The following is a 12,071-nucleotide window of genomic DNA, read 5'->3' on the forward strand; positions in this document are numbered from 1 at the left end:
ACAAGATAGAAAGCCCAGAGATAAACCCACGCACCTATGGTCAACTAATCTATGACAAAGGAGGCAAGGATATACAATGGAGAAAAGACAGCCTCTTCAATAAGTGGTGCTGGGAAAACTGGACAGCTACATGTAAAAGAGTGAAATTAGAACACTCCCTAACACCATACACAAAAATAAACTCAAAATGGATTAGAGACCTAAATGTAAGACCGGACACTATAAAACTCTTAGGGGAAAACATAGGAAGAACACTCTTTGACATAAATCACAGCAAGATCTTTTTTGATCCACCTTCTAGAGTCATGGAAATAAAAACAAAAATAAACAAATGGGACCTAGTGAAACTTAAAAGCTTTTGCACAGCAAAGGAAACTACAAACAAGACGAAAAGACAGTCCTCAGAATGGGAGAAAATATTTGCAAATGCATCAACAGAAAAAGAATTAATCTCTAAAATATATAAACAGCTCATGCAGCTCAATATTAAAAAAACAAACACTCCAATCCAAAAATGGGCAGAAGACCTAAATAGACATTTCTCCAAAGAAGACATACAGATGGTCAAGAAGCACATGAAAAGATGCTCAACATCACTAATTATTAGAGAAATGCAAATCAAAACTACAGTGAGGTATCACCTCACACCAGTTAGAATGGGCATCATCAGGAAATCTACAAACAACAAATGCTGGAGGGGGTGTGGAGAAAAGGGAACCCTCTTGCACTGTTGGTGGAAATGTAAATTGATACGGCCACTATGGAAAACAGTATGGAGGTTCCTTAAAAAACTAAAAATAGAACTACCATATGACCCAGCAATCCCACTACTGGGCATATACCCAGAGAAAACAATAATTCAAAAAGACACATGCACCCCAATGTTCACTGTAGCACTATTTACTATAGCCAGGTCACGGAAGCAACCTAAATGCCCATCGACAGACAAATAGATAAAGAAGTTGTGGTACATATATACAATGGAATATTATTCAGCCATAAAAAGGAACGAAATTGGGTCATTTGTTGAGACGTGGATGGATCTAGAGACTGTCATACAGTGGAGTAAGTCAGAAAGAGAAAAACAAATATCATATATTAACGAATGTATGTGGAACCTAGAAAAATGGTACAGATGAACCGGTTTGCAGGGCAGAAGTCGAGACACAGATGTAGAGAACAAACGTCTGGACACCAAGGGGGGAAAGCCGCGGGGGGGTGGGGATGGTGGTGTAATGAATTGGGCGATTGGAATTGACGTGTATACACTGATGTGTATAAAACTGATGACTAATAAGAACCTGCTGTATGAAAAAATAAATAAAATAAAATTCAAAAATTCAAAAAAAAACTAATACTAAACTTTCTTTGGGTTATTTGTATGGAAATATGTTAATATAAATGTTTCAGACACTACATGAAATTCCTAAAAATCTCATATGTTCTGGTATAATGTTATAAGTCATAATTCTAGTTATTATTTTAAAATGTATATCTCAGAAATAACTAAATTTCCTTGTCAATTGCATTATTATGAACTTTCATTAAATCTTCAACCGTGGTCATTTTTAAGTCTTTTGTCATTTACAGACAGTTCTGGGTGTACTCTGATGCTTTTGCAAAAATGTTCCTATAAAAGGGTTTCACCTTCAAGGAATTCATGGAAAAGACTCTGACAAGTACAGGTTTCTGGTAACTGAGTATACTGCTGAACTGAATGAATAAGCATTTTCAGAACTCTAATGGAAAACTGATGAATTCATAAAAGTGCTAACAAAAGATCAAGATGAAAAAAAAATTAATTACATGGGACTGAGTGAACTGATGAGGATGATTATAATTTTTGAAACTTTCTGTTTGAATTAAAAAAAAAATAGATAGCTAGTGGGAAGCAGACACATAGCACAGGGAGATCAGCTCGGTGCTTTGTGACCTCCTAGAGGGGTGGGATAGGGATGGTAGGAGGGAGGGAGACGCAAGAGGGAAGAGATATGGGGACATACGTATATGTATAACTGATTCACTTTGTTATACAGCAGAAACTAACACACCATTGTAAAGTAATTATACTCCAATAAAGATGTTAAAAAAAAAATAGAATGGATAAATATAATGTGATATGTTCACACAATGGAATATTATAGAGTAAGGAAAATTAATAACTACACCTATACACATGAATGCATCTCAGAGACAAAATATTGAACAAAAAAACCCAAAATAGATATTTTAAAATGCACATAGGATATTCTGCAAGATGTATCATATGCTAGACCATAAAAACAGTTTCAATAAATTTTGCAGAATTGAAAATTCAAAAACATTCATAAAGAGAATGTTCTCCTACTTCAACAAAATAAATTATATATAAATTATAAACTTATAACATAATTTATAATATATAAATTATAAATATATAAATAGCACAAGGAAATTTGAAAAATACACAAATCTTGGAAATTAAAAACACATTTGTAAATAAGCCATGGGTTAAAGAAGAAAAACAATAGAAATCAGAAAGTATTATGAGCTGAATAAAAATGAAAACACAACATAAAATTCATGGAGTGCAGCTAAAGCAGTGCTTAGCAGAACATTGATAGCATTAAATATCTGTACTTAGAAAAAATAAGAGCAAGCTCAACCCAAAGTGACCAGGAGGAAGAAAATAAAGATTAGAACAGAAATCATTAAGATTATTTAAAAAAAAATCAATGAAACTAAAGGTAGGTTCTTGAAAAGATCATCAAAATTGTCAAATCTTTAGCTAGACTGATGAAGAGAAAAAGATAAAGGTTACAAATTGCCAAAATCAAAAATGAAAGGGGTACATCACCACTGACCTTACAAAACTTAAAAGGATTATAAAGAAATACCATTGCATTAATTCCTGTAGCTGCTATAACAAATCACCACAAACTTGGTGGCTTAAACAACAAAAATTTATTCTTTCACAGTTGTGAGGGCCAGAAGTCTAGTATCAGTTCCCCCTGGGCCAAAATCAGAAGTCAGCAGGGCAATAATTCCTCTAGAGGCTCTAAGGAAAAATCCATTCTTGCCTCTTCCAGCTTTTGGTGACTGGCCAGCGTTCCTTGGCTTGTGGTCACATCACTCCAATCTCTACCTTTGTGATCACATTGCCTTCTCTTCTGAGTGTGTCCAAATCTCCCTCTACCTCTCTCTTATAAGGACATTTGTGATTACACGTAGGGCCCATCAGATAATCCAAGATAATCTCCCCATCACAAAATCCTAAACTGCACTGCATCTGCAAAGTTTATTGCCATATAAGATAACTACTGACAGCTATAAACAGTTCTATGCTAATAAATTAGACAATTTAGATTAAATGGAAAAATTCTTACACATATTACCAAAACTGAATCACGAAGAAAGACCTATAACAACTAAACAAATTTAGTTAGTAATTAAAGCTTTTCCTACCAAGCTAAACAAAACAAAAACAAAAAAACTTACGCCCAGATTGCTTCACTGGTGAATTTTATCGAATACTTAAGAAATAATAACAATCCTTCACAAACTCAGGGAAAAAAAATAAAAAGAAGAGGAAAGAACACTTCCCAAGTTATTCTATGATGTCAGTATTACATTAATGCCAAAGCCAGACAGACATCACAAGATGAGAAAACAACAAATCATTATCCCTTATGAATACAGAGGCAAAACTCCGCCACAAAATATTAGTAAACTAAACCCAACAACATATTAAAAAGGTCCATATACTATGACAAAGTGGGAATTTTCCATCCGAAAATCAATGTAATAAAATTCGTAATAAGCCACATTAATAAATGTGTCCAGTAAAGGACAAAAATCACATGATCATTTCACTAGATGCAGAAAATGTATTTGACAAAATCCAAAATGTATTCTTAATGAAAACCTCTGAACAGACTAGGAATAGATGGGAAATTCTTCAACATCATACTCAATGGTGAAAGGCTGAATGTTTTCCCCTTAAGATCAGTAAGGCAAGAGTGTTCACTCTCACTACTTTTAATCAACATTGTACTAAAGGTTCTATCCAGTGCAGTCAGATAAGAAAAAGAAATAAAAAGTATCCAGATTTGAAAGAAAGAAGTAAAACTGTCTTTATTTGCAGGTGACAAATTCTGTATATAGAAATTCCTAAGAAATCCACTAAAAAAAAAGAAGAAGAAAGAAACTACTAGAACTAATAAACGAGTTCAGCAAGGTCTCAGGATACAAGAACAAAATATAAAAATCAATTGCATTTCCATATAATAGCAATGAACAACCTGGAAATGAAATTAAGAAAACAATTACATTAGAAATAGCAGCAAAATAATAAAATACTTAGGAGTAAATTTAAAAGAAGAAATGTGACTAGTACACTGAAAACTACAAAACATTCCTGAGTGAAATTAAAGATCTAAATGAATGGAAAACATTTCATGTTCTTGGCTAGAAAGATTCAATACTGTTAAGAAATCAATTCCCAAACTGATCTACAGAGCCTACAAAATATACAAACCACTAGCTAACTTAATCAGTATATGGGGATAAAATGCAAATAAGAAATGACAAGACTTTTGAAAAATCATAAAAGACTATTTGTAGACCCGCAAATATATTTTAAAACCTAAATGAAATGTATAATTTCCTAAGGAAATACAATTTAACAAAATTGATCCTGTTAGTGGTAAACAGTTCAAACAGACCACTTTCCATAAAAGAAATAGAAGAAAGCTAGCAATGAGCTATCACCACAGAAAAGTGCCAGGCCCAGGTGGTTTCACAGGGAATCCTACCAAATTCAAAAACTAGGTATCCCATGGCACCACTAAAGAAAATTTTCTTATTTTTTTATGAAGCATAGCACTGATACCTAAACCCATAAAGAAAATTATAGACGAATATAACATAAATATTGATACAAAGATACTAAGTAAAATAATAAAAACAGTATATCCAGCACCACAAAGAAAATAATATGCAATAACCAAGTGGGATTAATTCTAGGAATGTAAGTTGGTTCAATATTAGGAAATTTATTAATATAAAACACCACATCAACAGATGTAAGGAGAAAAATTATGCAATTATTTCCATACATGTTTAAATGGCCTCTGACAAAATTCAACACCCTCTCCGGTTAAAACACTCAAGAATATAGGAATTAAGCCAGTCTTGAAGCTACTATTTCATTTAGTGGGGAAACATTGGAGGCATTTACAAAGATCAGGAACAAGGCAAGGTTGCCTACTGTCTCCACTACTACTCAACATGTTACTGGTGGCATTAGTCAAAGCAGTAAGGTAGGAGAAATCAACTAAAGGCAAGAGAATTGGGAAAAAAGAAGTAAAACTATCTCTATTTGAAGATGATCTGATAGTATATCTAAAACCCTAGAGAATTAATAACAACACTAACTCAAATGTTTAAAAAAATTAAACAAAGAAGCAGGACATGAACTTAACATACAGAAATCAACAGCCTTAATATACATAAATAGAGGATATAAAGTAGAAAAAGCCCCACTTTAGGAACAATCTTAACAACAAGTGTGCAAAACTCTTAAGAGGAAAACTTTAAAACACTTCTGAAAGTCACAAAAGTAGACTTGAATAATGAAAAGACATCTCTTGTTCTTGGATAGGACAGGTCAACACCATAAAGATGTCAGTTCTACCTAACATCAATTTAATGCAATCTTTATTTTTAAAAAAACAAGCTTCTTTGTTGAGATAAACAAGTTAATAATAAAGTGTTTTTATTAAAAGTGAGAATAGGCAGGAAATTATTGGAAAAGAAAACTACAAGGGCTGGGGGAGGGGTGGGGAACCAGTCTTACCAGACATTAAAACATACTGTAAGTCTTTAAAATAAAATAGTATGGTCTTCAGTACTTTTCCCAAGGTGTATTCATGAAATACTTGAAATGCCTACTAAAAATGACTGACTTTGGGAAATGCTGTATTCCATATTCCCTTCTTCAATATTCACAGGGCACTTAGCATGTTAAAGATTCTTGCAATAAAGGAAGTATCTTTGCTTAAAAAAGTAGTATGGTCTTGGTACATGAACTGATAAACAGCAATGGAATAGAATAGGAAGTCCAGAAAAAACCAAATACATGTGGTAGCTTATGTATAACACTTATGTATACAGGTGGCATCTCAAACACTAGGGCAAAGATGGATTTTTTTAAAAATAAGTGGTGTTGGGACATCTATTTGGGAAAAGAAAAAAAATTAAATTACCACACAGTCCAAATAAATCAGGGATCTAAATGTAAAAATGATATGCAAGTACTAGAAGGCAAAATACGTAAATTCTTTCATGACCTGGGCATATGTAAATAGTTTTTAACTAAGACACAAAATTCAAATGTAATAAAAGATTATAAACTTGACCTCATAAAATTAAGAATCTTTTGCATAGCAAGAAGTACCATAAAAGTCAAAAGACAACTGTTGAATTGTGAGAAAATACTTGTAACACATATCACAGATGCAGATCTAATATCCCCAATAAAGAACTTTTGAAAAACTGAGGGGGAAAAGAAAAATGATAGGAAAATGACTCAAATGGGCAATTCACAAAAAAAAAAAAAAAATTTAAAAGGGACTTTAAACATACAAAAAGATATGCTATGGCCTCATTTCTTGCTACTCTCCCTCTCATTCACTATGCTCCGTGAACAGTCCAAGCTATAGAAACTTCACACTTGTTTATTGCTTCTTACGCTCTCCGCCTCCATCTCCCCACTCTTTAAATGGCTAGCTTCTTCTCATTTTCAGTTTTTCACTTAACAGCCACCTCCTCAGAGGCCTTCTCTGATCGCCTATCCAAAGTCCTATCCGTCCCTCCACAATGATTCTCTACCATAGTGCCCTTTTATTTCCTTAGAACAACAGCCTAATCTGTAACTGTCTCTCCAATTCAAATGTTTGCTTCCAAGGGAAGGTGCTTTGCCAGTCTTGCTCACCGTTGTATCCTCAGTGTCTAGCACAAAGCTTGACACATATTTCAAAGTAAGTAATGAGAGGCTGGGAAATAGCATAACAGATTTCAGGATTTGGGAGGCGAAACTCTCAGAGTGAAGGCAAGGTCCAAGATGTAGAATTGAGGTAAGCTGCTGAAAGGAATTAAGGCCATTCAAAGAACTGATGTCAGGTGAGGGATAGATTATCCACATTTTCACTAAAGTCATCAACTACAATATCCCTCGATCGGAGCACTATCTCTAGTTAATCCTTCCAGTTCTCTCAGTAATTTACACTTGATAACCTTTTAAAAAATCTCATTGAGACCTCCTTTCTCTTTCACCCAGTTCATAAACTCTTCTAGCTCCACTTGCCTCCTTCTGCAGCCTATACCCTCAGTGTATAATCCCCACATCAATGCCTAGCTTTTTCCTCTATCTGCAGCAATTCTCAAGCATGAGTCTAAGCATCACTTGGGATAGTTTAAAATCTGAGCATATTCCCGGGCCCCCACCCTTCTGGATTCAGTAGGTCTAAGGTGGAGGTCCAAGAATCTAGGTTATAACGAGCACCCCCAGAATGTTTGGATACCGGTGATCCAAAGATAAAATAAACACCTCTCTGGATGAAGAGATGCCCTTCTTCCTATCCCCGGAGGACACCTCTACCTGTACTCTAGAGCCCATACACTCTTCCATCCCCTCAGAGATCTTACTTTATTGGCCTTGCTCCCCACTACGTCTCTAATCTCACCTTAAAGCCTGATAGCCAAAACTATTTTTTCAGCAAAGCACATCTGATCCATGTCATCCCCCTGCTTAAAACCAACCAACATTTCCTATCACCTGTAGCAGTGGTTCTCAACTTTGAATATCCTTGAAATTAAATGTGTTCTAAGCACTATCTGCAAATTACTGTTTTCCAAATATATTGAGAGATGTGAGACATCTCTGAGAGATGTATTTGTTTCCAAGTTTTAAAAAACTTGTACAGAAATCACTAAACATTTTGTACAGAAAATACTAGACATATTTATATAGCTGTTCTTATTACCCTATGATAATCCGCTTTCAAGAAATCATGTGCCATACACACACACACACACACAGACACCAAGAAGTCATAGAAAAGACGACCTTCTGCCAAATATATAAAGTTCCATCTGTGGTGTACTGATGCATAGACAGCATTTACTAAAGTGAAGAGGGTCATCCATTCCATGTTCAACGATCTACATCATGTATCTTACAGTAGTTGTTATAATAATTTAAATAGCATACAGTTATCATATTACTCTAAGTTTACTGTATAATAAACATCTATGCCACATAAACTCATTCCTCTGGATCTGTATCTGAAAAGAATTCATTTATGAGATCATTATAACTAAATCCAAGTGCACATTTCATTTCCTAAATTCTTTTAGCTGTTCTACCAAAATGTTAAAATATTCTATGGTCAAATAATTTGGGAAACCAAACTTGGGTAAACAATGTACCTTGCATATATGTGCACTACTCTTTTTTGAATGTATGTAGATGCTGTTTTATCTATTAGCAAATTCCATTAACAACATTGCCACATGGTAGCTTTTTTATCATTATAGATTTTCCCAGTCAGTAGATAGTAAAGAGCCAGCTACTTTTATTGTGGAGAGATTTCTTTTTTCTAACAACAAAAAGGTACCCTCATACTCAAAAAAATTGGAAACCACCATTCTACAGAATAAAAGTCCAAATTCCTTAAGAGGACTTACAACAAACACCTCCTATGGCCTAGATTTCCAAAGATATCTCTCTTAACACAAACTTTGCAATTTCTTCTTGTATTATCCTAAAGCTAAACCTTAATATGCTCTCAATTTATCATAACAATGAGTCAAGATTCTAAGTTTTTAGAATTAAGACGGTACTTCAGACATCAAGTAATTCAACTCCTTAAATTTAAAGAAAAGGACATCATCTTCTTGTGTACCATTTGTTTCCTGATAAATACTGTACTATTTTTTAATAACTTAAGACCAATAGAGAATGTAAAATTTCCTAATAATACTCTAACAAACTTTGAAAAAGTGAGTTTCAACTTGATTCCCCTTTTCCATTTCCTCTATGCTCTGGCAGTACCACTAAATGGTAATTAAACTCAAGAGTTTCACACACTTCAAATACAAATTTACCTAATAAGAACAGGACGCCAATAATTCACCTTGCAGACATGATAGTTTTGCTCCTACAGGTTTATCTGTAAGAACCTCAGGAATTGAAAACAGAGGTAACTAAGGTTTCTGGAGTTTAGCTCTTTAACCGTACAAATGAATTCCCAATGATGATAATGATGATGACAGCAGCTAACATTTATTAACTCTTTACTTTGGACTGCATTAAGTCCTTTATATTATTACCTCCTTTAGTTTTTCAGACAACCCTCTAAGGTAGGTAGTAATTACTGTCTTCACTTAACAATTAATAAAACCGGGCTCTGACAAATTAAATAACTGTCAGGGTCCCACAAGTAAACTCTTCCTCAGGTGTTACCGCTCTCCAAAACGAGCGCATGTTTCCCTCCCTCCCATCAGCACGCATTGACCCCTTGGTCCTTCCCAACCCTCTAGTTGGTCAGGTAGGGGACAAACTCCTCCACCAGGCCCCCCACTTACATTCAGCAGCCGGTGCCCAGGACCCTTCTTGGCCTCGTCTTTGGGCCGATTCAAGGTCTTGCCCTGCTCCTGGATGTTACGGGCTGCATAAGAGAACTCCGACCCTCTACCATGTGTGTTTTCCAAGTTGGTACGGGGAATCCTCTGAAGTATCTGGGCTGTGTACAGGGAATGGACCCGCCCGTTGAGGTTATCTGCTGTGTTGGAAACCCTGCCCATGTCTCGGGGCGGCTCCATCCCTCCATCCGCAGCTGAGCAGGTCTGCGCACTAACCGACCGACGGACGACCTGCTGCTGCGCAGGCGCAGCTCTCTCCCCGCCTTTCCCTCGCTTTTCCTGTGCACGCAACAACCCCCCGGCCCCTGCGCATGACCCACACGTTCGGGCCAGGCTTCTGCTCCAGCCTGGCTTTGGGGGCGTGCTAGTTAAGCGAGCCTGCAGGATCAGCGGCAAGCCCTTGCCCAGGCCATTTAAGTCTCCCTTTGAAGGAAGTCAGAGCAAGCTTGTGAACAGCAAGGCTCCTCAGCACGGGGATTGAACTTGGTTGTTTCTTGCCTGCCCCTTAACCCATCATAAGCCCTCTTCTCCCTACACCTTACACTATCCCCTGAGCTCCAGATGTTGTATTTCCAACAGGCTACGCGGACATCTTTACTCGACTGTCCCGTAGACTCATAACACAACACGTTAATATTCATCTTCCCTCTCAGACCTCTAATATGTTCCAAACGTATTTAATATAGCAATGTCATATCCACAAAAGCTTAAAACTTCAGACACAGTTTTGAATTCTAACCCTAAATATTTGAACCCTACTCTTTCTCTTTATGGCACCTCGTCTAGGACATCTCACACACAGATGACTGGAATGGTTTACTCATGGGTCTCCCGGCCTGCTGTCATCCACTCTTTCCACTGCCCCAGTGTTAAACAGCTTACCTTTTAAAGCATACAAAATCACAAACTTTCAGAGTTTCTTTATTGGCCACAAAATTTTAATTCCGTAATATGGAAAACCAGGGACTCCAAAATGCCCTTTACCACCTCAGGATCATTACTTATGGCTATTCTATATGGAATCTATTTTTCTTTTATTCAAAGTCCACCTCAGAGTTCAGCCTTAAGTTTTATAACCCCATACACATACCCCCAAAGCAGAATTAATTGCTGTCTCCAAGCTGCTACTTGGCATATCCCTATTAGTGGGCTCGCACTATTAGAATTAGTTGTTAATTTCAAAAGATAGAGTTCTTTGGGGGCAGGAATCTGATCCTCACCTTTCACTCTTCAGGGTTCATGGCACAATACCCCAACGCCCTTGATACATGTTTGCTGTCATTTTGGGTCTGTGCTGTGTTGTGTTTAATCACTGTTCAAAGAGACTTGCTGTCCACCGGCACACTCTGACTTCCTTAGGGTTCATGTGATGCAACAACAAAAATCTAACCTAACTCTAATCAAACCTCTAGCCCTAACCTCCAGTCTACAGGAAATTCAGGAGGTAGAGAAACAAACTGAATGATACTTTTATGGGTAAAAAAAATCAAACAAATAAAAATGTAGGTGCGACTATTTTTAAAAACTGGTTTGGATTCTTCATACACACACACACACACACACACACACAAAATATCACGGGGGAATGTAGAATGGTATGGCCTCTCTGAAAAGAGTTTGGTAATTTCTTAAAAAAACTAAACATGGAACTACCATACAACCCAGCAATTGCACTCCAGGGTGTCTATCCCAGAGAAATGAAAACTCACATTCACTCAAAAAGCTATACACAAATGTTCATAGCAGCTTTGTTCATAATAGTCAAAAAGTGGAATCAGCTCAGATGTCCTTCGACAGGTAAGTGGTTAAACTTCAATACATACCTTGGATCATGGCTCTGCAATAAAAAGGAATGAACTATGGCCATACAACGTGGGTTAATCTCCAGGGAATGCGCTGAGCAGAAAGAAGCTAATCCCAAAAGATGACATACTGTACGATTCAACTTATAACATTACTGAAATTACAAAATTCTAGAAATAGAAGACATTAGTGATTGCCAGGGCTTAGAGTTAGGGGTGCAGGGAGGGGATGTGGGAAGGAGGTTGTGTTTATAAAAGGGCAGCATGAGAGATTCTTATGGTTTTTGGACTTGTTCAGTACCTGGGCTGTGGTGGTATATAAATGAACCCTACACAATTGATAAAATTGTAAAGAACTTAATATATACAGACACAAGTGTGTACAAGTAAAACTAGGGATATGTAAAACTAGGGATATCTGAACAAGATTGGTAGATCATGTCAGTGTCAATATGCTGGTTGTGATATTATACTATGAGTTTTGTAAAATGGTATTTGGAGGCACTGGTCAAGTGTACAAAGGATTACTCTGTATTATTTAAGGTTGCATGAATCTACATTTATCTCAGTAAATTTTTCAATTAA

At 36.3% G+C, this 12,071-nt stretch overlaps 1 protein-coding gene across 1 annotated transcript in view; it reads right to left on the reverse strand.

The window, feature by feature from the left end:
• Positions 1-9,864, reverse strand: part of C2CD6 (C2 calcium dependent domain containing 6) — an 87,303-nt gene extending 77,439 nt beyond the window's left edge. The window contains exon 1 of the mRNA XM_061186465.1: positions 9,628-9,864. Coding sequence (XP_061042448.1) covers positions 9,628-9,864 — 237 coding nt within the window. The remainder of the gene's footprint in view (positions 1-9,627) is intronic.
• Between the last annotated feature and the right edge of the window lie 2,207 nt (positions 9,865-12,071).

This window comes from Eubalaena glacialis, chromosome 1, assembly GCF_028564815.1.
Source record: "Eubalaena glacialis isolate mEubGla1 chromosome 1, mEubGla1.1.hap2.+ XY, whole genome shotgun sequence".
Lineage (NCBI taxonomy): Eukaryota > Metazoa > Chordata > Mammalia > Artiodactyla > Balaenidae > Eubalaena > Eubalaena glacialis.